The following is a 25819-nucleotide window of genomic DNA, read 5'->3' on the forward strand; positions in this document are numbered from 1 at the left end:
TCTACTTTTTTTTTTTTTTTTTAAATTAATAAAGTTCTTGATACCAACATATCCTATTAGTTTTTTTAATTTTCCACTTCATGTAATAAATTTTTTTAAAAATAATATTTAGACTGCAAGTTCATTATTTTATATTGAAAATGACACTAAAAATGGGTATGTCATAAAATAATAGAATCAGACAAAAATGACGCGTAAGATATAAGAAAATTCATGTGATATCATTTGTTGCGTATTGGACAAATAAGAACACGTAAGAGATAAGAAAATTCACGTGGTATCATTCATTGCAGTTCCTAAGAAACGTTACAGAGCCATTATAAAATCATTGCATCCATAGCCAAACGAGGCACTCGAGTCGGTTTTAGGCTTTGCATTTTGTACTATCTTTCGCTCTTTAGGGTTTAGAAACTACATTGGCACTCAAGTCGGCTTTAGGCTTGACATTTCGTACTATCTTTTGCTCTCTAGGGTTTTGAAACTACATTTCAAAGCTAGATCTACTATTCTTTTGCAATAAATTAATGCTGAAGTTCAATCCCCAAATCAAGAAGTTCTTCTTCTTCGTCTTTTTCTTCTTGTTAGCTTTTATTAGAGTCTAAAATCAAGAGTTCAAAATATTGGAGCCTCTAAAACACAATCGACTTGATTGTGATCAAGTCAAAATCCTTTCTTTTTGGGTTCTATTTTATGTATTTCCACATTGATTCCATCTTGATTTATGTAAGAGATTAGTGATTTTGGAGCGTTCAAAATATGATCTACTTAATTGAGGTACTTAATTGAGGTATAGTATGTCTCTCTCTCTCTCTCTCTCTCTCTCTCTCTCCCCCCCCCCCTTTTTTTTCTTTTTATAGATTTTTTCTATCATTTCCTCTTGATTAATACAACTTTTAACTTTGATTAGAGCTTGAAATCAAGGCTTCAAAGGAATGGAGTCTAGAAAACACGATCTACTTGATTTTGGTAAGTTTGACTTCTTTTTCTATTTTTAATTTTGTTGGTTTGATTTTCTGTTGATTTATATAGAAATTATCCTTCTAAAGTAGGTGTGTGTGTGTGTGTTGTTTTTGTTGTTGTTGTTGTTGTTTTTTTTTTTTAAGAACGTGTAAGAGATAAGAAATTCACATGATATCATTCATTGCAGTTCCTAAGAAACGTTATAGAGCCATTATAAAATCATTGCATCCATAGCCAGACAAGGCACTCGAGTCGGTTTTAGGCTTTGCATTTTGTACTATCTTTTGCTCTCTAGGGTTTAGAAACTACATTAATTGGCATTCGAGTCGGCTTTAGGCTTGACATTTTGTACTATCTTCCGCTCTCTAGGGTTTAGACACTACATTTCAAAGCTAGATCTACTATTCTTTTGCAATAAATTAATCCTAAAGTTCAATCCCCAAATCAAGAACTTCTTCTTCTTCTTCTTTGCTTTTATTAGAGTCTAAAATCAGGAGTTCGAAAGATTAGAGCTTTTAAAAGACAATCGACTTGATTGTGATAAACTCGAAATCCTTTTTTTTTTTTTTCTATTTTATGTTTTTACGCATTGATTCCATCTTGATTTATGTAAGAGATTAGTGATTTTGGAGCGCTCAAAATATGATCTACTTAATTGAGGTGCTTAATTGAGGTATAGTATGTCTCTCTCTCTCTCTCTCTCTCTCTCTCTCTCTCTCTCTCCACCCCCCTTTTTCTTTTTTTAGCTTTTTTCTATCATTTCCTCTTGATTAATACAACTTTTTGCTTTGATTAGAGCTTGACACCAAGGCTTCAAAGGAATGGAGTCTAGAAAGCACCATCTACTTGATTGTGGTAAAGTTAGCTTCCTTTTTCTATTTTTGGTTTTGTGGTTTTGATTTCCTCTTAATTTATATATAAATTATCCTTCTAAAGTAGGTATGTGTGTGTGTTTTTTAAAGGTTTTTAAGCAGGATAAATTTATATAGAGATCAAGAATCTATTTGGATACTAGAAGTAAGGTACATAGCAAATTTTTTTCTTTCATCATGTTTATGTTATCCCTTTGTGCACCTAGTTGTCCTTATATATATTTTCCCTTTATTTTAAAATTATTTTCAAATTATAATTTACGATTGGCCTTTAAATTTAAAATGAACTTATGTTATTTATATTTCTCATGTAGATGACTGAAATTTTGTAAAAATCATTTTAATTAAAAACATGTGTAAATTTGTATATTTTTAAAACTTGGCTTCCCTTATATATAAAGAGGTTTTGTGCACGCAATATATGCTTCTCGCGATATACACTTGCAACCATCACAGGTAAGCATTTACTACCGTTTGCATAATATAATGAGTTTAAGTCTTGTTTAGTTGCCGAAGATAATTTTTATTTTCATTTTCAATTTTTCAAAGAATAACAAAAATGTCATCTTGTATTTCTAAAGTTTTCTTATACAGGTTTTGGAAAACTAGAAATCAATGTGATATTTTTTTCCTTTTCTTGAAAATTGAAAATAGAAAGTAATTATTTTCATAATTAAATAAGGTTTAATCATGTAATGTAGACATGCTGGGATAGATTACAAATAAGATATATATATTTTTAAACATTTGATCACAGGACTACTCTTCGTTTGTATGCTTATTTCCACTATGATCTCTTCCATTGGCATCCAAAAATGTGAGTTCGAGAGGGAGAAAAAACATTAGGCATAGATTACAAATAAGAATATATATATATATATATATATATATATATATATATAGTATGGATAGTTCTACATGTATAGATTGCAAAGATAAAAATATGATCTGAAGGGATTGATCTGTGGATCAATAGTGACGAATCTAGTATACTAATATTTGCTTTTTAGTGACGAATCTAGTATACTAATATTTGCTTTTTAGTGATGGATCAAAATTGCTCACTAATGAAAAAACCTAAAAAAGTATTATTGATGCATGCATATCCGTCATTAATTATCCTCAAATAAAATTTATGTTTGCTTTATTAGCAACAAAAACTATAGTGTTGTAATTCTTAGTTATAGGAAGTCTTGGGTTCAATTGGTTAATCCTTCCCTATAATGCTCCAGGATTTCTTAAAGAAACAAGCCGAGTGTTTCATATATGTCATCAATACTTGAATAATGTTGCTTTAATATCTTTCTCAGAAATAAGGGAAACCATTTTATCACCTTGAGTGTTTGTTAGGGTCTGTCTCTTTGCAATAATCAATGGGTCCACTGAGGTAGTATTTCATTTCCATCCCCAAAAGCTTCTTATAAAATCTCAGGAACTCCTCAATCACCTGCTGTTGAGAGTTTGCTTGCTCTCCATTGCTTTTTGTGACAGCTGTTATGTGGTTCCTGCTAATGATTCTTCTCACTAGAGAATGGAAAAGTGAGGTACTTTTGTCACAATCTTTTAAATACTTAGCTTTTGCAAGTTGAGCTAGGAAAAGCCTATTTGCATCTGCAAGTCTGGTAGCCTCATCCTTCTTAATAATCAACTTCTCTACGAGTCTTCATCATTAGGAGAGTCATGTAGTAACTGCTATACTTCTAGTAATTAAGACATTGCATTCTCTGCTCTAGATGAGATATGAGAGTAATGAACAGCATTAAGGAGCTTCAAAGGTTCCTTGAGATCCCGTAACTTCTTTACTAATCTGAATTGGCTGTGTCCCTGGATTCTGTATTCCCATCCTATTTTGACCACTTCATGGAAACTACTATATATGATTCGTCCACATGTTGAAAAATTTAAAGGGTCATCTACCAGTGTTCTCTTCCTCAAACAGTGAAACAATACATGCAGAGTGATCATAAAAAAGGATTGGGAATTGGAAAACAGCATGTGCTTTAAACCTAGCAAGTAGCCATCTTGAGTTAACTACTGCCCTATTAAGTTTGCACTAGACTCTTTCATTTGTCCATGTTAGAAAGCAACCAGATGAATTAAGATCTGACAGCCCTATAACATTGAAACACTCATTGATGTCCTTAGTTTCATAATGTGTAGCAGGCATACCATTCTTTTTCTCATCAGCAGACAACACACTATAAAAATCTCCCATGACAAGCCAGGGGTCTATATTTCGAAGACTAACCTGAACAAGGTCCTGCCATTGGGTTCTCCTAGCAACAATGGTATTGAAACCATAAACAAAGCTCAAGAAAAACCTGTTAGAAGTGACTAAACATACATCATTACAGCTAATTACCTAGGCATTCATATCAATAACCTTCAGGTGGACTTTCTGTGAATTCCAGTGCACCAAAATTCTTCCTGCCCTCTGATGACAAAATTTGTTCACCTATTTCCAGACTATGAATTTTTTATTCATCAACAACTCCAGACTGGAATTTGAAAGCTTTGTTTCCAAAATACAGAGAATATCAATTATGTTTTTTTTATGAGGTCCTAGACCCCATTTTGTTTCAGGGGCTTGTTACAGCCCCTGCTATTCCACGAGTTTATCTTCATGAGGTAGGTAAGGTGTTAGACCCCCCTTCTTGTCAACCTGGATATTTTCCATGTTCTCTCTCATTTTTTTTTTTTACTCTTCACTTGCACAAATTATTCACCTTGTGCTCTTCCTTTCCCTTTTTGGGTCTTGGGATCATTGGCCACTACTTTGCCCTTGTCTTTCACTAGCCCTGCCCCCAAACCATCCCCAGCTTGAACAGGAAGGACAATAGTTTTTCTCCCTCCACTGTCCTTCGTATTCCCACACCCTGCTACTTCTAGGTCACTGACTTTCTTAGAATCATTGCATAAGTCAACCATGGTATTAGCCTTTGCCAGGTTTTCTTTCCCTCCTGTAACCTCCCCACTATGAGAAGCCTTACCGCCTTCAACCAGATTATCCCCTCCCTGGGATTGGGTAGCATCATGTTTTGAGGGTTGCTCCTCTTCCCCTTCCTTCCCAGTAGTGATTATATTAGGTCCTGCACCTCTTTCCTCAACTACAACATCTGCGCCATTGTATTTTATAGGTTTACATTGCCCTTCTAAATGCCCTGTGGCTTTACAACACTTATAATATTTAAGCTGATTTTTGAAAGTCACCTCCTGCAAAATCATCTAGCAACCAGAACTTTACTCAGTGCCTCAACTGTTTCGATATATTGATCTCCACCAGGACTCTAGCATATGAGAGTCTTTCTTTATTTGTTAATTTATCTGTAAAGAGGGGTTTGCCCAATTTAGAACATACCCTCCCCAAAGCCATAGGTGTCCACAATTCTAACGACAAATTCCTAAGTTGAATCCAAACTGGAGTAGTGGTCCTCTCCTTCTGCTCAAATTGGAAATACTTAGACATCTTCTTTAATAGAAGGGACCTACCATAAACTTGATAAGGCCTTTCCTGGAGCACATTACTCATATCCTCTTCTTTATCAAACTCGAAGATAATCCATCCATTTTGATGATTAATCACTTCAACCTTCACTCTCCAAGATTTAACTAATGAATTCAGGCCTCACTTGCCAGGGTGTTTCCCAATGAAATATCCCACCAAGAATTTGTTACAAGTCCCATCAGGGTCCATCATATCAGCAACTTGTATCTTTGCCCCCAGCACCATCAGATTCAAATGCTGGAATGATTCCACAGCTCTAAGGTTGTATATTGTTTGCAAATAGTTTAACCCATGGAACTGTTTGATTGTTATTCGTAAAGGTCTTGGACTCAAGGTTCATTTGTTTCTATCTGTTGTTACCATTAGGCTCCATTTAAGCTAATTCCATATCTTGATCAATGAATTGAGATGTCGAATGAGAAGAGCTCAAAAATCGAAATGTTCAATGACAACAATTTTAGTTTTTGGAAGGTGCAGATAGAAGATTATTTGTTTGGGAAGGAGTTTCACTTACCATTGAAGCATAAGCCAACATCTATGAATGAGGATGAGTGGGAGTTGCTTGATCGAAAAGCTCTCGAAGCCATCAGAATGACGTTGTCAAAGTCTGTGGCATTCAGTATCAAGCATATATCATCCACCAAGTCTCTGATGGACGAGCTCTCTAATATGTATGAATAGCCTTCAGCTGCTAACAAGGTACATCTTATGAAAAGATTATTTACTATGACCATGTCTATAGGTGAAATTTTTAGCAGGCATTTGAATAATTTCAATCAGTTGTCGGATCAACTCGCCTCAGTTAGGATAACATTTGATAGTGAGATTCTTGCCCTACTGATTCTCAGTCAGTTGAATCAAAAGTTGGAAGGGTGTTATTGCTGCAATCAATAGCTCCGCAGGGAAATCAAAGCTTGTATACGATGAGGTCGTTAGCATGATTTTGAAAAAGGAAATCAGAATACAGTCAAACCATGGCTCTACTTGGAGTTTAGCATTGAACATGGAAAGTCGAGGCGGAGGAAACATGCATAGACGATCAAACAACTGCGACAGATCTAGGCCCAAGCGGTCTAAATCCAAAAACCTCAAAGGTTCTCAGGACACAGGTTCCCAAAGCACAAAAATTATTGAGTGCTGGAACTGTGGAAAAACTGGTCATTACATGAACTAGTGCAGAAGTCTGAAAAAAGAGTATGAGACGAGGGCAAAGACAGAAGCAAATGTTGCTTTAGAGAATGATGATACGTTGATCTGCACTTTGGAGAGCAAAAAAGAGTCTTGGGTGTTAGAATCTGGAGCTTTATTTCATGCCACTTGCAGTAGAGATTGCCGAGAGGAGTATACATCAGGTACTTTCGATAAAGTATATCTTGGCAATGATTAACCTTGCGACATTGCCGACAAAAGGAAAATGAAGATCAATATGAATGGGTTAGTAAGGAGATTGAGAGATGTCAGATATATTCCATATCTAAGGAAGAATTTGATCTTAGTTGGTCAACTGGAAAATGAAGGATACAACACAACTTTCATTGGTGATGAATGGAAGATTTCGAAAGGTGCATTGGCGATTGCACGAGGTAAGAAAAGTGGTAGTCTTTATGTAACTCCTAATGCATGCATGTCTATTACAGTTGCTATAGAAAATGATGATAGCAACTTATGACATCAATGACTCGGACACTTGAGTGGAAAGGGACTCAGGGTGATGCAGTCAAAGGGTAAGTTGAGTGATTTACAGTTGGTGAAGATTGACACATGTGAGGATTGCCTATTTGGGAAACAAAAGAGAGTCAATTTCCAGACAAATATCAGTACCCTAAAGAAGGAGAGACTTGAGCTAGTCCATTCAGATGTATGGGGACCAACAACCATTTTGTCCACAGGTGGGAAGCATTTCTTCGTCACATTTATCGATGATCATTCATGGATGGTATGGGTTATTTCATGAAATATAAATCTGATGTTTTTGATGCTTTTAAAATTTGAAAAGCAATGGTAGAAAAAAAAAAATTGGTTTGAAAATCAAGAAACTGAGAACAAATAATGGTGATGAGTATGTAGACACAGAGTTCAAGAAATTCTGCTATGAGCATGGTATCAGAATGGAAAGAATTGTGCTAGGTACACCTCAACACAATGGCGTAGTTGAGCGGATGAATATAACGTTGACAGAAAAAGCCAGAAGCATGTGTATGTAGTTAGGCTTGCCAAAGTTGTTTTGGGCAGAAGCAGTCAACACAACAACTTATTTGATTAATAGGAGTCCATTAGTACCATTGGACTATAGTCTACCAGAAGAAGTACAGAGTAACAAAGAGGTAAGACTTTCATATTTGAAAGTTTTTGATTGTGTTGCATATGTACATATCAATGATCATGTCAAAAATAAGCTGGATTCAAAATCTCGGAAATGCATTTTCATAGGTTATGGTGGAGATGAATATGGATATCGCATTTGGGATGATAAAAACAAAAGGGTGATCAGAAGAAGAGATGTGATTTTTTATGAAAAAGTGATGTACAAAAATAGACACAACAGAATCTATAGAGTCTGAAACAACCTTTGTAGATGTGGATAATGTTTTAGAATGTGTAAGGACGCATCAGCAAAACACCAAGAATCCTCAGCAGAATACCAAGATTCCTTAGGTAGAGGAACATATGGAGCAGATTGTTGCACCACCACCTCCTACTCCAGCACCAGAGCTTAGGAGATCTTCTTGGCAGCATGTACCAAATAGGAGGTATGCGAACCATTTACTTATTACAAATGGGGGAGAACGTGAATGCTTTGTTGAAGCATGTCAGGCAAGTGATTTGAGCAAGTGGGAGCTTACAATGAAAGACGAGATGAAGTCTCTTAACTCTAACAAAACATGGGAACTAGCTAAGTTGCCCAATGGTAAGAAGACTCTTCACAACAAATGGGTGTATAGGATCAAAGAAAAGCATGATGGATCCAAGAGGTATAAAGCTCAGTTAGTAGTCAAAGGTTTCGAACAGAAGGAAGGAATTGACTACATTGATATTTTTGTATCAGTTGTCAAGTTGACAACCATCAGATCTGTTCAGAGTATTGTTGCCTCAGAGGGTTTACATCTTGAGCAATTGGACGTGAAGATGACATTTCTTCACGGTGATCTTGATGAGGAAATTTATATGCAACAGTTAGAAGGTTTCTCAATAGAAGGTAAAGAGAATCTTGTATGCAAATTGAAGAAGAGTTTGTATGGTCTCAAACAAGCTCCTAGAAAGTGGTACAAGAAATTCGACAGCTGTATGTAGAGGAACAATTTTCAGAAGTGCAATGCCGATCACTATTACTACTTCAAAAGGTATCATGCTAGCTATATTATTCTACTCTTATATGTTGATGATATGCTAGTTGGAGGATCAGATATAGAAGAGATCAGAAAATTGAAGCATAAATTGTTAAAGGAATTTGATATGAAAGACTTTGGTCCTGCAAAGCAAATTCTTGGGATGCGGATCTCTAGAGATAAGCAACAACGAATGTTGCAGTTATCTTAGTCAAAGTACATCAGTTGTGCTTTACAGAGGTTCAACATGAGCAGCGCCAAGGCTGTAAATACGCCATTGGCAGGTCATTTCCGGCTTTGTAAGGATTAGTCTCCGTAGACAGATAGAGAAAAAGACTTCATGGCTAAGGTACGATATGCCTCAGTCGTTGGAAGTTTAATGTATGCTATGGTTGGTACTAGACTGGATATTAGCCAAGTAGTGGGAGCTGTCAGCAGGTATGTGTCAAATCTAGGGAAGACACACTGGGAAGCAGTGAAGTGGATTTTGAGATATTTACGTGACACTATTGATAAGTGTCTATGTTTTGCAAAAGCGATTTGAAAATCCAAGGATTTGTAGATGCTGATTTTGCAGGTGAAATTGATCATCGCAGAAGCACCACCGGGTATATATTCACTATTGGCATAACATCTGTTAGTTGGATGTCACAGATACAAAAGATTGTTGTTTTATCCACTACAGAAGCTGAGTATATAGCAATGACAGAAGCCAGTAAAGAGATGATTTGGCTTCAAGGTTTGTTAACGGAACTTGGATTAAAGCAGGAAAGGAACGTTTTGTACAGTGACGGTTAGAATGCGATACATTTAGAAAAGAACTCGGTATTTCATTCCAGAACTAAACATATTGGATTGCGTTATCACTTCATCGGATCTCTGATAGAGGACGGTGTGTTGACATTTGAAAAAATCCAAGGTAGCAGAAATCTAGTAGATATGTTAACTAAGGTGGTGACTACAGAAAAGTTGAAGTTGTGTTCAACTTCAGTTGGTCTTCATGCCTGAAGACATATTTTGAGCACATCATTTATTCATGATACTGGTTGAGGAGGGGTCTCCATCTCCAAGTGGGAGACTGTTGAAGCTGGAGCTAGGAGACGTAGCTGGAGACGCGTGTGGAGCTGGAGACGTGTTGCAAGCTGGAGCTGTTATCCACCATTTAATTTAAATGGATGAAACTTCTCATTTTGATTTATTGTTTTTAATTGTAATTGATTCCAAGCCTTATAAATAGAGGAGTTGTGGAGAGTTGTAAGATGCACAGAGAGTAGAGAGAAGAAAATAGAGGAGGAATAGAGTGAGAGGAAGAAGAGAGTTGTATTTTTTTGGCGATGTTTGTTGTGTGCTCGTGGACATAGGTCGATGTTGACCAAACCACGTAAATTTCTAGTCTCATATTTTTTGGTTGCTCACAGAGTCCTAACAAGGTAAACCTTCATAAACACATTCAACCCCATCTGTGGCCTCCATAGCCTCACTAGTATCCTTAGCGCCCAAGGTCTCCAAAACAGTGGGTCACTCATCATTATCCCAAGATGTGCTCTTCACAACCAACTTACCATAGTTATCCCCCTCCATCTACGAACACTTGTTTTTAGTTAACCCCATTTCTTCTACATTTTTTCCATTCAACACCATAGGAGCCTTCTTCATTGTCATTTCCATTTGCATGCTATGACTGCTTTCCTCCTTCGACCTACAAGAGGAAGGACTCACAACTATTGCCAGCTTTTGCTGGAGTTCATCAAGAAGGACCGAAGGCTATTGCATGTCCCTCGTTCTCCTTGAACTTTTTGGATCACCTCTCTCGTGAGTCTGGCGAACTCTGCAAATATTTCATGATGCTTCTTTTTAATCCACCCACTTTTCTTTTCGCCTTTAAACTCGATGAACTTCAAAGCATCATCAACTTCCTTCTTGAAATCAAACTCCATCTTGGATTTTCCATGTGCCCTAGTTGCAATTTTGTGACCCATAAACACGCTGAAAATTCAAATTTCAAATCTACGGGTAAGCGAGAAAAGGGACAAATGAGTGAGAGAGCACTCGAGCACCACTGGAGGCTAGGAAGAACCCCTCGTCCAACTCCAAAAGTGCAAATCCAGCAATAGTAACCAAGCAATCAATGGAAGAACCAAAGCAAGAAGATGAACAAGCCCCAAATCTGTGCATCCCTAGAGAGGGATGAGACAAAAGGGATCCCCTCTCCCTTCTTCTGTTTTTGATTTGTCTTGAATACCTCTCCAGAAAATTGACGACTTTAGAGGAAACTTCAAAGTTCAAATATCACCCAAGTTATGGACAGTTAAAAATCACACACCTTGCCTTTGTTGATGATTTGATCTTGTTCTCAAGAGGTGACCCTATTTCTCTTAAATTACTTATGAATTGTTTAGGTAAATTTATAGAATGCTCAGGGTTGACTGCGAGTAACCTAAAATCCAACATGATGTATATTGGAATAAAGGATAATAACTTAGAGGAAATTATAAATATCATAGAGTTTCAGGAAGGGGAATTTCCTTTCAAATATTTGGGGATTCCTCTTGCAACTTCTTGACTGAACAAAATGCACTACTCCCCTTTAATTAATAGGATTTTGAGTTTCTTCAGTGGATGGCTAGGACACACAATTTCATATACGAGTAAACTGGAGCTGATTTTATTCAGGCTATTGACTGCTTCTAGCTTGTAATATTTCCTATCCCATATTTAGTTGTGGAGCATGCTATAAAACTCTACAGGTCTTTCCTTTCAGGAGGAAGGAAAAGACCTCTTGTTGCTTGGAGGGAGATTTGTCTTCCTAAAACTGAAGGTGGTTTGGGTGTGGTTGATCTAAAATCTTGGAATAAGGCCCTCCTTACTCGTGCAATGTCGAACATCGAGGAAAAGAAGGACTCTTTATGGTCAAAGTGGGTACACCAAATTTAACTGAAAAGGTCTTGTTTTTGGGAGGTGACAACAAAACATGATGACTCCCCTTTATTTAAGAAGATGGTAGAGATAAAAAATCAGGTCTTGTTGAATTGTGGTGATTAGAAGGTTGCAGAGAAGGCTGCAGAGAGTATGTTGAATCAGTGGGTAATTGATAGGAAGATCAATTCATCTCACGTATAAAAATTGTAGAGAAAGAAGGGAAGCTTTGTACAATGGCGTAAAGAGGTATGGAAGAGTGGTTGTACTCCTAAGAATGCATTAATTGTGTGGCTGGGAGTTAAAGGGAAATTGGCTACTAATGATAAACTGCAAAGGGTGAGCTGTGAATGTGTGTTTTGTAAAGCTGAAGTGGAAACAAATGAGAACCTCTTCTTAAAATGCAGACTCTCCAAAGTTGTGTGGGATTTGGTTCGAGCGTGGTTGGGTTTGACTAGAGCCATGACCACCTTGAAACTTGCATTGAAGTGGCTTCATAAGAAGGAAAAAGGCACAGGGATACAAGCAGTAAGAAAAAAGGTTTGCTTGGAAAATATAGTTTACTTCCTATGACACCTTAGGAATAGGAGGAAATTTGAAAACAAAGCTATTTCTCCTGAGGATTTTCTGAAAGTGATCCAAAGTCACACTTTTAGAGTTGTATACGATAGATTTGGGTTATTCTCCATTGAGTGAGGCTTTTGGAGATTGTTTTGTGTTTTTAGATGTTATGTTTTTATTTTCCCCTAGGTATGCCCAAGTTGGTTTGTATCTTGTTTTGATTTCTTTGCTTAGCAATTTTGATTAGGAACCTATTTTCCCTTTGCCTAGGTATACCCAATATATATTGTACATATACTTTTGATCAATATATTGGCCCTTAACTGATGAAAAAAAGAAAGAAGAAGAGGTAATTGTGAGGCGGGTCATGTTTCTCTTTCTGTTTGGTATCACCTAGGTGGTCCAAACGGCTCGTTTAAGTTAGAATTCCAAGTGATAAAAAAATAAAAAACTTTAGCGTTAATATTTGTGCAAAGATAAAAGCTTTTAGTAAAAAAAAAAAAAAAAAACCAATATTATTAGTTACCTATGAAAAGTGTCAATAATAATAAAGTAATAGCAGCAATTTTGAAAAGTTTCTCTAATGAGTATTGGTGGAAATTTTAGAAAACTTCAATAATATTCTTCGTTAATAGTACTTTTACATGTGTCACTATTAATTTCATCACTATAAATCTATATTTTCTCCTTTTTTTTTATCTTTTTTGTTGTGCAGCCACTCTCTTAGTCTCTCGCATGTGTGTCCTAGACTTGGTCACACAACTTGTTAACCAATGTTTTAGTGCAAACTAAGCATCAAATGAGGAACAATCTTCTGTTAGGTGTTATGACTTATGAGACAGTGCAAAGTTGCCGCAAAGGGCATCCTATTCATGAGAAAAAATTGGTCCTTCCACCAAGCCCTCTCATCCAATGAAAATACTTCAAATAGTGGGTCTCACTATATTATATGTGGATCCTATCATGTAAGACCCATATTTTCATTGGACGAGAGGGCCTAATAGGAGGACCACACTAGCCTTCCCTCTAGTTTTGTTAGAGGATCTAACTTTTTTTCTTCATTCAATGGATTAAAAAAAGTTTTTCCCAACTGCATTCCAACAATAGATGCTTAGACCATGTTAAGTTATACAAAATGGTTTTATTTATTTTCAAATTAAAAAAATTAATTATAGCAAAAATACCACTTGATTTTCTAGTTTTCAAAATGTGTACCCAAAAAAATAGAAAGCTATATGCTTTCTATACTTGTTTAAAATTAAAAAAATAAAAATAAAGAAGAAACTATTTTCTATAAATGAAAATAACCTTAACTAAAGATATCAAATGTCAACAATGCAAGAATTTTGATCATGGCAAATGCATGTAATAAGGAATGGACATTGCATGCATTAATTTTTCTTCTAGGTGAATAATGAGAAAAACCTGTAATGGGTGGTCCCTTTATGTATGATTTGGAACCCTCCAATCACAAGATATTGTATTAGTGTTTGACCCACTAAAGTGATATGGGGCCTACATTATTGGAACCCACTCCGAGTAATACCTCTTAGTTGTATGAGTCCAAATGCTAATGTGACATCTTGTGATTGGATGATTCCAAATCTTATATGGAGAGACCACTCCTTATAAGTCTCTCTCTATTATATCTTGAAATGCGCATCTTGCTCCGATGATATATTTGACTGGTCATGATGTCCCAGAGGTTTGACCTTTTACCAGAAAGATGCATTTCGAGCTATTTCAACATGGATAGAGAATTTAGGATTTAATGGTTTTCAAGATTGATTTTAATGAGTCGCCACTAACCTATATTATTTTTGGTGTAGTTATAACACGTTGATTTTAATAGTTTGGTTCGTGTTACCAAATAGGGATTGAGAATTTGGTTATATGAGGAAAAGATATTAGCACCTCCTACAAACCTGTCTAGTGGATGGTACCTGACTAACCTAAAACTATTTAAAAAGTTAATTAATTATAACTCAAATTCTTTCCTACTTCATTATTGACTTTGTACCAAATAGAAGTCAATGTTTTCTTTACATAATATTGTGGTGAATTAATTAAGTAACAAATTAATTTTTTTAAATCCTAGGAACTCTTGCACAAAACAAAGAGGCTCTGTATTTTAACTTTAGAAGTATGCACAATACATAACTTCAAGAATTTTTTTTTATTTAAGTAATTATATAATTATTTTATCATTATTGAGAAGTACAAGCATAGGATAGAAAATATCTCTGATTTTGGTTTGTAAAGGTATGCACAATACATAACCTTAAATGTTGTATTCTCGAAATGTTTATTCCTTTGATATGATGAATTATCATTTTCATGTATCTTAATCATTTAAAATTCGAGAAAGCCTACTCAAGATAGAACATTCTTTTAATTTCAATTTACCATGGGCATGCACAAGATATGAACCTTTAAAGGTATCTTTTAGAAACTTAGAATTCTCCCTTGGTTTTAATATGTACTTTTGTAGAACCTTTTCATTATGGAATCTAAATTTTATGGTCAATTCAATATTTAATGGCTTTCCAATATTTATTTTATTTAAAATTTCCCCTGAATTTAATACTTTAAATTTCATTTTATTATCTTTTATTTAAAAGAAATTGTTTTAAAAAATGGTTCACATTGGTTAACCGAATAAACCATGGTTGAACGGCTCAACTGGTCAACCTATATAAACAAAACTATGCATACAAAGCCTAAGCCTTGCTGCACTCCTTACTCTCTTCTCCTCATATCTATGGTTGTTGCTTCAACCTCATAACCATCCCCATGAATCATCGTCATATATCTTCACAAATCTATTAGTCACCACCAATAAATACTAACTTTGTCTTCTTCTTCGAGTATCAACTCTAGATCCTAGATATTGTACAAATCCCTAATCTTATCCCCACAAAATGTTGACCTATTTAGACCCTTTTCTATGGAGATCCAACTTCCATTTCAACCTTGAACCCTAGTTTCTTCTTTTATTAGTCATCATATGGCATATGCTTGTCGTGAGTCCTTGTTCACCACAAACACCACCACTGAATCATCATTATAACTACTACGACTAAGAATCAATGTCCTAGAGTGTCATCAATTTGCATCGAAGCTACCATCCCTAGCGAGCATGGATTTTCAAATCAATGAGTTCAAATTTTTTTCACTCTCTCTCTCTCTCTCTCTCTCTCTCTCTCTCTCTCTCTCTCTCTCTCTCTCTATGTTTAGGTTTATTCTTCTCATAATTACTAACTATTGATTCATTTTATTCTCAGATTTAGTTCCCTCTCTCGAAATTTCTTAATGCGCTCTGCTATTGTCCTTTATTTTTTAAAAAACCACCACTATTGGTAGCAATCCTTCGTGCAAACTTACCATGGACCCCTAATTCTACAATAAGGTATGATTTTCTCACATCCTTGTTGATGTTGTGATTGTGTTAGAAAAATATTAAGTTCATAGTACCATTAACTATCTAACAACCAAAGCTGCCAAACTATTTACATATATAATAACTGCTTTTATATTCTTTGGCGAACCCTTTAAAATTTTTTAGCATATATTTTGTTTACATGTATAATCTGTAGATGCATTCTAAATCCTGCCTAAGCACCCATTTATCCAAGCTAACTCCCACTTTAAAATTGATACATGCACCCTTTTAACCACTGTGTTCGAATCAGCACAACCATCACCATGGCCACCATCTATTTGAATAAATAAATATTGTGATGCCAAATTCCATAGGATTCTATTTGAATGATAAAGCAATTGAAATATTGTAAGAGTTGTTATTTTCCCTAAAGATATTTATTGTGTTCCTTTTGGAAGGTTGATTGAGAGTTTATGGGTGTGATGGAATAGTTTCAACTCAGAGATGAAGAGCATCCGATAGGCTTTGCTGTAGCTTTTGGGCCATCCTCATTTCTTATAGCATAAAAGAGTAAACAGAGATTATTCATATTATGTAATGAGTTTTGCTTCTATGGGGGGAAGTATAATTGCATGCAATTGAATTTTACTTTTTTTTCAATTCCTATGTCTAGGAACTTTTCTTCTAGGATATTTAGATTATATGCTTTTGATTTTAGAGTTTGCTAAAGTATTCCAATTTTTTTTTTCTTTTCCGGAGGAGGAGAAAGATTGCTGGATGTCGAAGGAAACTCCACCACATAGTAAGAGACAAGTGGATGATGGAAATTATGGGAAGATAAGGCAAACAAAATCTTAATATTTCTAGCTCGAGATAAGCTTCTCAAAGGTTTGGCTTTATACTTAATTCTCATTTCACAAGATGAACTTCCTCGTATCTTACTTAATTTTTAATTTAAGTGGAAGCATTACTTAAATAGCTCCCTCGTCATGCCTTTCATTTTATTGTAATGGTGGCCAAATATGGTATGTTTCTACAGTTTTTGTGGCTCCTAGGTGTTTAATTATGCAGTGTTCCATTGACATATCTAAAGAAAGGTGATGACTTTCCACTTACTATTGCTTGTGTTCATATCTTTCTAAGGGTTGCCACAAAGGTGTCTTTGCTTGTCATACTTTCAAGAGAAAATGAACATGTGCAGGTAGGAGAACATTATAAGCACAAGGAATATCATGAAATGCCCATCTTGCCTAGATGACATATCTAAATTTATAAAAAGTCTTTAGGTATGATTGGCAAATCTATTAAACTTCCATTTTTATAAGGATGAGGCATGGCTGCGCATGTCTTCAAGGTACGACTCATGTTAGATTCTTTTTCTCATGTTTGGTTCGACTTAGAGTCAAAATCGAAATTATATTATAGTGTTTGATGTGTATATGTATAGACACTACAAAAAACAAAAGGTTATTAGTGATGGTTTGAAACGGTCATTAATAACGGCAAATCGTCACTAATACTTATTAGCCACGACTTAGTACGTGACCGTTTCAAATTGGTCACAAAAATGGTGGTGACAACTAACTATTAGTGATGATTTTTAAAATTGTTACTAATAATGGAGTAATAGTGACTATTTCTTTCTTTCACTAAAAGCCTAAGTCTGTCGCTATAACATGCATTTTTCCTTAACTGAAAATCGTTACTAAAAGTCCAACAATTACTGACGGTTTCAAAACAGTCACTAAAAGTCATACTATTAGTGATGGTTTGTAAATCCGTCACTAATAGTCTAATTTTTAGTGATAATTTTCAAACCATCACTAATTGTACCACTTTTAGTGACAGTTTTAAAACCGTCAGTAATACTCACCAGTGATACAATTAGTGATGGCTGTGGAACCATCACAAAAAAGTTTTTTTTTTTAAATCATCCATTAATTCCTATAAAAATCTATAATTATATTTCTTCACACATAATATTGAACCAAAATTAATGAAAAATTCATAAATTGTTCAAAATTTATATACAAATTTTTTAGAAACATCATATTCATGATCTATTCAGATAACAAAAAATATAGAAAAAAAAAATTGCATCTGATTCTAGTGCTCGACATTGTCCTCATCTTCTTGTGACAACCCGTAGACCCTACAAAGTAGTAATTATACAAAAACTTAGTATACAATTTTTGAATATATATGTACGTACTATAAGTAAAAATGATTTGATAGCAAATTGATCGAACACGGTTAAAAACTCCCGATGAGAATTTTTTGGGTACCATCAACTCCAGCATGTCGAGCTCAATGTTACAAACGTGTCGGGATCGACCCTACTTAGTTTGGACCTCATATACCCGACTTGGTCACCCGAGTGCTTAAATCCATTAAGTGTGTTAAGTTTTTTTATATTCTACCTTTACTTCTAAGTGTGCAAAAAGCTCTTGGAGAGGAGTTTTTGGGCACTGTAAGCTCCAACACGTCAAGCTCAATGTCACGGACGTGTTGGGACTGATCCCACTGGGTTTGGACCTCGTATGCCCGACTTAGACACCTGAATGCTTAAATCTACTAAGTTTGCTAAGTTTGTTTGTATTCTAACTTGTCTTCTTTTGATTATTCACTATTAAGTTTTACCATTACATATTTTTAATTAATGATATTAATAATTGATATGTTATTTTATTTTAAGACTATAACTAATATAATAGATTAATAATCATACCAGAATTATATCATAGTACTTTTATAATGTATTACTATTTTATTATTTTAGCATTTGAGGCATAACAAGAAAGTACTTCAATTTCATTTTAGCATTTTTATCATCTTTGACCACTCCCTCCCCGGAGGCTTCGCAAGCACTCACCTTGCTTTTTTCTTCTTGTGAGTTTATGGAGCTTTGATTATAGTTGGAGGTAGAATGAGTCCTTCCGCTTCCTCCAAACACCCAAAATTATGAAAGAATGTTTATCCCTCTCCCATAATTTCATCTGAGCTCTCGTCCATGCTATCAGCTCCATCACCCGATGACTCAACTGTTTCCTTTTCCACTTCAACCCTCCTCTGAAGCGATTCAATTACACCCATCAATTCTCTATTAACCTGTCAAAGGAGCACATCTATCTTTAAGGGAAAGTAGCAACTTCCTTGGTGAAATGGAAGTTTTAATAGAATTGCCAGTCATACCTGTGGATTTGTTAGAAAGTCCGATATATCATTTGAGCAAGATGGGCATTTCATGATATTCTTTTGTGCTCGTAACGTCCTTCTACCTTCGCATGTTCTTTGCCTCATGAAAGTTTGACCAGCAAAGACACCCTCCAGACAACCCTTGCAGAAGTTATGAGCACAGGGGGTAGTAAGTGGGAGAGTCATCACCTTTCTGCAGATATAACAGCTGAACTCTACATATTTGAATAGCCACAAGCAACAAAAACCTTAGAAACATACCATGTTTGGACACAATCATAGTAAGTTGAAAAGTCATGATAGGGAAGCTAGATTTATGTAATGCTTCCATATGAAAAAAAAAAAAAGTAAATATATAGAAGATCAACTTGCAAAATGAAAAATTAGATACAAAACTAAACCTTTTAGAAGTTTATCTTGAGCTATATATTCTGGCTTTGTTCGCTTTCTTTTCCCTGAATTTCCACCATCCACTTGTCTCCTACTATGTGGTGGAGTTCTCTTCCACATCCAACAACATTTCTCTTCCTGAGAAACAAAACTTGAATGCCTTAGCAAACTCTAATATCGAAGGCATTCAACCTAAACGTCTTGGAAGAAAATATTATAGACATAGAAATTTAGAGAAGTAGAATTCAACTTCCAATCATATTTCCTAGAGAGGCAAAACCTAGTACATAATATATGAATAATCTCTATTTTTTTCTCTAATGTTATAAGAAATAAGGGTGCACTAGAAGCAGTGGCCAAACCAGAAAAAGAGATAAGAAGTTTTAGTAGAAAATAAAAATATGATTTGCTCACATCATAATCCCAAGAAGGATTTCCCTTCCTTTCAGTTATATCAGTTTCACCCTTTAAGTCATCAATTTCTGGCAAAGGTCTTGGACGGTCTCCATGTTCATCACTGCAAAACAACAAAAAGGTTTAACAAAAGAAAGAAAATTATTTTATATTGTAATAAGAGATGACAATAAAAACCTCGTCCATGGAGCAGGCTCATTATCACATCGAACGAAAAGATATCTGCACATTTTAAAACCCTGATAGAGAAAAATTTAGTAAAAGAAGGCATTTATCAAGAACACATCCAAAAAAAAAATTTCTTAATGCCCCACCTGCATCCCTACTTTTTGCCAACATTTCTCAATCCTGTATATACCATCATAGCGAAACCCTCTTTCTGGTGCATAAGAAGAATGCTTCACCTTGTGTGACCTGACAATCAAAATTCAGAGGCTAGTTAGGAACCAGGTAATGTATTTGAATAGATCCATAAGACTCTGAAAAAGTCACAATATTCTTGTATTTGAAAAGCAAATGTATATCTTGCAAGATCTTATTATAAATTGTCTTCTTCTTTGGAAAATCTAGACTGCAAATTTGCTAAATATATCACAACTGTAGTTGGTATTTAGACCTATTGACTGAAAGTTTCTTTCTTTGTCTAAACTTAAATTAACATATTTAGAATTTAATTTGCCTACAATCATGTAACTTGTCAGAAAAGGATTTATGTAACCATACCGGCCACCTAATAGGGTTTAAGACTTTTGTTGTTGTTTTTGTATTAAAAAGTGGTTGTTACATAATAGAATTGACCAAAATGATGCATAAGGTATAAGAAAATACACATGGTGTCATTTGGTTGACAAAATTTATAAAGCCATTATATAGTCATCGTGAGACAAAACACTTAAGTCATCCTAATATATTTTGGAGGCTAGGTTTTTTTCATCCACTTTTTGCTCTCTAAAGTATTGAAGTTGTTTTTCTAACCTAGATCTAATCTTTTGTGACAAATTTGAAATTGAAGCCCAAAATAAAGACCTTGGAGAATCTTGGAGAATTTAAGCCTCTAAGACACAATCTATTAGGCAGTGATAAAGAAGAAATCATACAGGGAGACCTCCTACTCCACGTGTTTGTGTGTCTATGTCCTAAATTATACACTTATTGAATATGGGTCCCCTCTAAAGTGTGACTTTTTTTTTCCCCTCTTTTTTGGTGTTTTTGCTCTGATGAGAGCTCGTAATCAAGTCCTCAAAAACATGGAATCCTTCAAAACAAGATCTATTTAGTTGTGGTAAAATCTATCTTTTTTTCTTTCTTTTTTTTTCCGCTCATTTTTCTTTATTTGATTATTTGTTTATTTTCCTTTGATTTCATCTAGATTCATGTTAGAAGTTAGCTTTCTAACCTAGAAATTCTAGAGATTAAAAATGAAGCTCAAAGCTTTTGAGGGTTGCCTTACATGCAAATACCATTCTTTTAGTATATTTTAGTTAGTTTGAACATCCGTAATAAGAAAGTCATAAATCAAGAGTTTTGATAGAGAATTATTTTTATCATATTTTTCTTTAATTTTTTATAGGTTTTCCCCTTCTATAAAATTTAAGTTTTCATTTAAAATATGTCTACTGGATATAATTTATATTTTTTAAATAAAAATTCTTTAGATTTAAAATAAATTCATGTTATTTATAGTTAAACACTATATATATAATATCATGTTTTCCTAATTCCTATTCCATCTAAAATAAGAAAAGAAGTTGAGGAACTAATCGCCAATTGCAACTTGAAAACCCAAGTAGCATCAATAGTTGTACATGTTGCACATAAGATACTAATTTTATTGCAAAAAGGAATTTTTAAAAATTTAGTATTAAATTCTAAGTTGTTGGGAATAAAATACAAAACACCACCTTGTTTTCAAAATTTTTGAAGTTTCTTATAAAAGAGAGAAAACTTAGAAAACAATGTGGCTTTTTTGTAATTATTTAAAATTGGAAATGAAAAATGAAATTTATATTCTACAGCTAAAAAAACACCAAGCATTTAATGTTGGCAATTAGAGATGGTAAGATATAGTTGCATGCCATCTAAGAATAAAAAAATTTGTTAACCCACCTCAGAACTCGAACTGGATAGCCTTCTCGACAACTTACTCGTAATGCCTCATTAAATCTCCCAAACCCTTGATCGGAAGTTTGCTCCTTGTTTGTTCTTTTATTGCCACTAAGGTCTCTTCCACCACTGTCCAACAAGTTGTATTTGTTATAGAGAAAAAGAGAGAGATTGAAAATACAAAAATGTAGAAGATGGACATTCCTATGCACATAGATTGCCAATACAGGCATACCGTTCCATATAAAGTAAGTGTCCAGTACTTGTAACAATTGTAAATATTATGGGTAGGACTCAAGAGCTCTATTTGGTAACTTACCCATTATTTGAAGATTTTATTTTAAATATGTACAAATCGAGCTAGTCTCATGTGACAACTTATATATTTGCATAAGCTAAATCATGATTCAAAACAAAGAATTGCTAACATTGCTAAGTGCTAAGAATATACCTTCCTGTGTATAAGAACCACTCGCCGTGGTCCTCATCATCTTCATAGCCTCCAGAAAGTACCACTGACTGAGCACCATAATTGGACTGCCCAGCGATACCTCCAACTGGAGGTCGATGGACTCCCCATTGTCTACAATCAAGACGGCAGTCCCAGGACTCACCCACTAGCACACCTTGATTTCTCGTTGGATCATTCTCTGCTAGAATAGGACCAAAATGATCAGGTGGCACTGTGACAAAGATCTTTCCACTACAAGCATTAGCCTTCCCGGGTTTTTTTGCTCGCTCTGTTGTGTATGCTTTATCTGGACGATTTTGATTAACGACATGATGGATGACACTTTGTGGACCAGGTGTCGTAGTAGATTTTGATTGTTTTGCCATTCGAATGGCAATAACAAGCATAGAGTTGATTCTTGGTTGAGTTGCAATCTTGGTTGGTATTTCAGCACGACAATTTGCACAATTGTGCTTCCCTTGCCCAATCCACCTTTTGAAGCATCTCAAGCAAAAATTATGTCCGCAAGGAATCTGAAATGAAAAATAAGTGGGTTTTGCATATAAGATTGATTTATGATCGATTAACTTAGTGCTGCAAGAAGGTGAACCATGATCAAACATGATAATTAAATGTTGTCCACTGTTCAAATAAGGTAAGCCCAAGTAATCCCTCTAATGAATACTGGGGAAAATGTTGTGTTGTTTTTCTAAGTGTAAACTAAAAATCAGTAATGGATCTGACATTTACTTTCTTCAAATTGAAGTTCAAAGATTCATATGAAGGAAATTAATTAAGTAGCAGCGAAAATCATCTACCATCTATAGAACTTAAGCCAAATTTGGCAAAGATGAGTAGCAAAATTCAAAATAAGTAGACAAAATCGTTTTTTTGAATTTAAACCATACTTGGGAAATAGAATTGAGCAATAAAATTCAAAACCATGAAACATACTGTTACAGGTCTCTCCAACATCTGCATGCAAAATGAGCAGTTCAAATTCTCACGAAAAATATCAAGAATCTCGTTGCTTTTGTTCTTCCTTTCCTCCTTCTCGATTTCCAATGACCCTAAGCCACCACTCACAAGATGTTGTCGTTTGCGGGCCTTCTCTTGCTCGGAGAGTGACCGGTCGGACTCGATCACGCGAATTACTGCGATTAGCTCGCCGCTGGGGGACTCGACTTCGACACAGACCGGCGCCAGATTGGGATCAATAGGAAGGGGGCAGCAGTCGGGGCACTCCCACTGAAGAGCATCGGCTAGCATCTGGGGATGAAGGAGGGAGAGGCATTGCACGTGCCAGGGAGTAGCACATGTCTGGCATGCGAGGATGTCCTCAGGCGACGGCTTCTCCTTGCAGATCATGCAAATGCCGTTGCCATCACAGGGGAGTTGTCTATCATGTGCCATGGGAGTGAACGATAAGCAGGGATGTTCGAGGATGGTGATTGCGAGTAATTAGCTAAGTAGGGTTTGATGGGAAATGCAGAACTGCGTGTGATTAGTATATATATTGTTGCAACAATGGTGATGAATGAAGATGAGGACAAGAGGTGGAGATTTGAAAAAATATATAAGATTTTTTGTTTTTATTTTTCTTCTTTTTTCCTATTTAACTTTTTAAAATTTTTTTTTTTTTATTTAGGTGACATTTACAACGCATTACCATTGATAAGATGTGGACAAAGTGTGAACGCAAGATGGACCTTTTTTTTTAAAAGAAAAAAAATTGTTTCTTTTTTTTTTTTGTTTTTGTTTTAAAAAATAAATGGGAAATGTATTTCCCACCTTGAAAACTTGCATTGGGGAGGTAGGTGAGGCGATTAATTCATGATCAGGTTCAGTCAGGTGCCAAATCCGCCTATTTATTACATTTATTGTGCATCATCATATGATAAGATGTGATGACGAAGCAATGACTAGTACATATATCTTTCTTGACCTTTAATAATTAAATCCATAAAAGAAATCAAGTTAAAATTAGGGCTCATTAAATTACCATCTTCAAAAAAAAATGTTATAATTATTGTATTTCAAAAATTATTTAAGATTGTAAATTCACAAATTTTCCATTGAAAATTACACTATTTATACTATATATGATGAAGTATTGTGTAGTAAAGTATCAACACGACATTTTTCCCCTTCCTTTTTTTTTTTTTTCTCCCCCTTTTTTGCATTTATTTAGATTCATGTGAGTGGCTCGCTCATTACCCACATATTGCCACCGAGCTTCCTCCATTTTTTCCTTTATCTCTCTCTCTCTCTCACGAAGTCATTCTAATTTTCTTGCTTACATTAAGATTATAAATTTAATTCAAATTAAAATATTTTAAAAAATATATAAATATATATAGATCATGTTATGTTTACATTTGCATACATTACAATTATCAAATTAATTTAAATTTTTATAAATTATATATATGCCTGCAATATTTCTTTTTTTGGAATATACATTATCAAGATATTATATTTGTTTCAAAATATTTGAATAAAACGTAGATAGTTACTTTATTTTAAAAAAATTATATTTAATTTTTTATCAAGCATTGAAATTTCATGAAAACAAAGATTTCTTTTAGGTTTTAGGGATTGCTTTTAGGTTTTAGGAAATTTTTAGGGTTTTAATGGAGGTTGTGCTTATTTCTATTTGAATTTATCATGGAATTGAATTTAGTGTGAATTGTGTCAACAATTTAATACTAATTATGGTGGTCATTGGATCTATTTTAATGGAGTTTGACTGATGTCTAAGTGGTTAAAGGTTTAAAGCCAGGCTATTTTGAACCTACTCATATTTACCCACACAAAATAACTAATTGTCTTAATTAAATATTACTAAATTGCATTTACTAACCGTTATTTTGTTCCTAAATTGAATGTGTTAGAAATTGAATACAATAAAAAGTTAAATGAATGTGTTTAAATGAATTAAACATATAAAAATTAAGGAAGTGTTTGGTTTGTACTTTCAACATTCCTATGAAGTTAATTTGGTAGATAAATAGATGTATTTTTTGCGATAAAAATAAGATTTTTATTTATACATTCTTCATTAATATATTAAAAATAAAGATCTTTTTTTTTAAGAAAAAATGTCTGCCAGAATTCTGTAAATTTCTCACAATTTTACAATAAAAACCAAACAAAAATATTTCAAACATTCTCAAGAATGATATTCTAAGAAATGCTATTTTAGGCAAATGTAATTTATTTAGTGACCCAAACACATCCTAAACAAAAAAAAGGAAAAAGAAAAAGGAAATGTCAATTCACTTTTATTGCATTCAGTTTTTTAATGTCATACTTAAAGTAAATTTAACACTAATTTAGTCAAATAGATATTAAATATATCACCGACTAAAATTTAATGAGTCTATGATTTCAAAATGACCATTAATTAAATACCTGAAATTAACACCAATACAAAGGATGGGAGTTGGCAATCAAGCAAAGCTTTAGAAGCATAAGAGGCAATCATAAATAAGAGTTCGATTAGAGGAATATTAGAATAGCATGACTTGAAATCCTTACACTTGAAAAATAAATTTTCATATTAGGAGAACTTGGGTAACTAAAAAAATATTTGGAAATATTTTATAGGCATAATGACAATATACTCTCAATCAAAAATTTCGTAGCATTAAAAGCTATCCTAAACCTTATTAAATAGTTTGGTTTCATGATATATAATTGAAAATTTTAATATTTGAAAACATTAAGCCAACTTGTAAGAAT

The 25819-nt window shown here is 34.4% G+C and overlaps 1 protein-coding gene and 1 long non-coding RNA gene across 12 annotated transcripts; one reads left to right on the top strand and one right to left on the bottom strand.

Moving 5' to 3' along the window:
• The first annotated feature begins 348 nt into the window (after positions 1-348).
• Positions 349-23668, top strand: LOC131153617 (uncharacterized). Of its 10 annotated transcripts, none has more exons than XR_009136279.1 (7): positions 349-787; positions 908-966; positions 1575-1633; positions 1757-1815; positions 1923-1982; positions 15425-16876; positions 23038-23668. It is a non-coding gene; the product is annotated as an uncharacterized LOC131153617 (long non-coding RNA). The 10 variants fall into 10 exon arrangements; XR_009136271.1 differs by having other exon boundaries at positions 358-787; positions 16282-16410; XR_009136276.1 differs by having other exon boundaries at positions 358-787; positions 1577-1633; positions 16282-16876.
• LOC131153616 (E3 ubiquitin-protein ligase ORTHRUS 2-like) lies at positions 17505-23519 on the bottom strand. Of its 2 annotated transcripts, XR_009136270.1 has the most exons (10): positions 23030-23519; positions 22076-22608; positions 21628-21753; positions 19836-19935; positions 19699-19760; positions 19522-19624; positions 19119-19245; positions 18715-18932; positions 18395-18630; positions 17505-17674 (listed from the first exon to the last, which is right to left on the bottom strand). XR_009136270.1 is itself a non-coding variant. In XM_058106048.1 (9 exons), the coding sequence occupies exons 1-9, from the start codon at positions 23486-23488 to the stop codon at positions 18496-18498; spliced, it is 1863 nt and encodes a 620-aa protein (XP_057962031.1). In that variant the 3' UTR covers positions 17505-18495. The 2 variants fall into 2 exon arrangements, 1 of the variants encoding a protein (XP_057962031.1); XM_058106048.1 differs by having other exon boundaries at positions 17505-18630; positions 23030-23488.
• Positions 23669-25819: the final 2151 nt, after the last annotated feature.

The sequence above is a fragment of the Malania oleifera genome, chromosome 4, assembly GCF_029873635.1.
Source record: "Malania oleifera isolate guangnan ecotype guangnan chromosome 4, ASM2987363v1, whole genome shotgun sequence".
In the NCBI taxonomy this organism is placed as follows: Eukaryota; Viridiplantae; Streptophyta; class Magnoliopsida; order Santalales; family Ximeniaceae; genus Malania; species Malania oleifera.

Coding starts and splice junctions, on each gene's coding strand:
- LOC131153616 (XM_058106048.1), bottom strand. CDS start 23,488: ATGGCACATGATAGACAACTCCCCTGTGATGGCAACGGCATTTGCATG. Junction 22,609..23,029: donor TGTTGGAGAGACCTGTAACA/GTATGTTTCATG, acceptor TTTTCATTTCAG/ATTCCTTGCGGACATAATTT. Junction 19,936..21,627: donor TATCCAGTTCGAGTTCTGAG/GTGGGTTAACAA, acceptor TTTGATTGTCAG/GTCACACAAGGTGAAGCATT.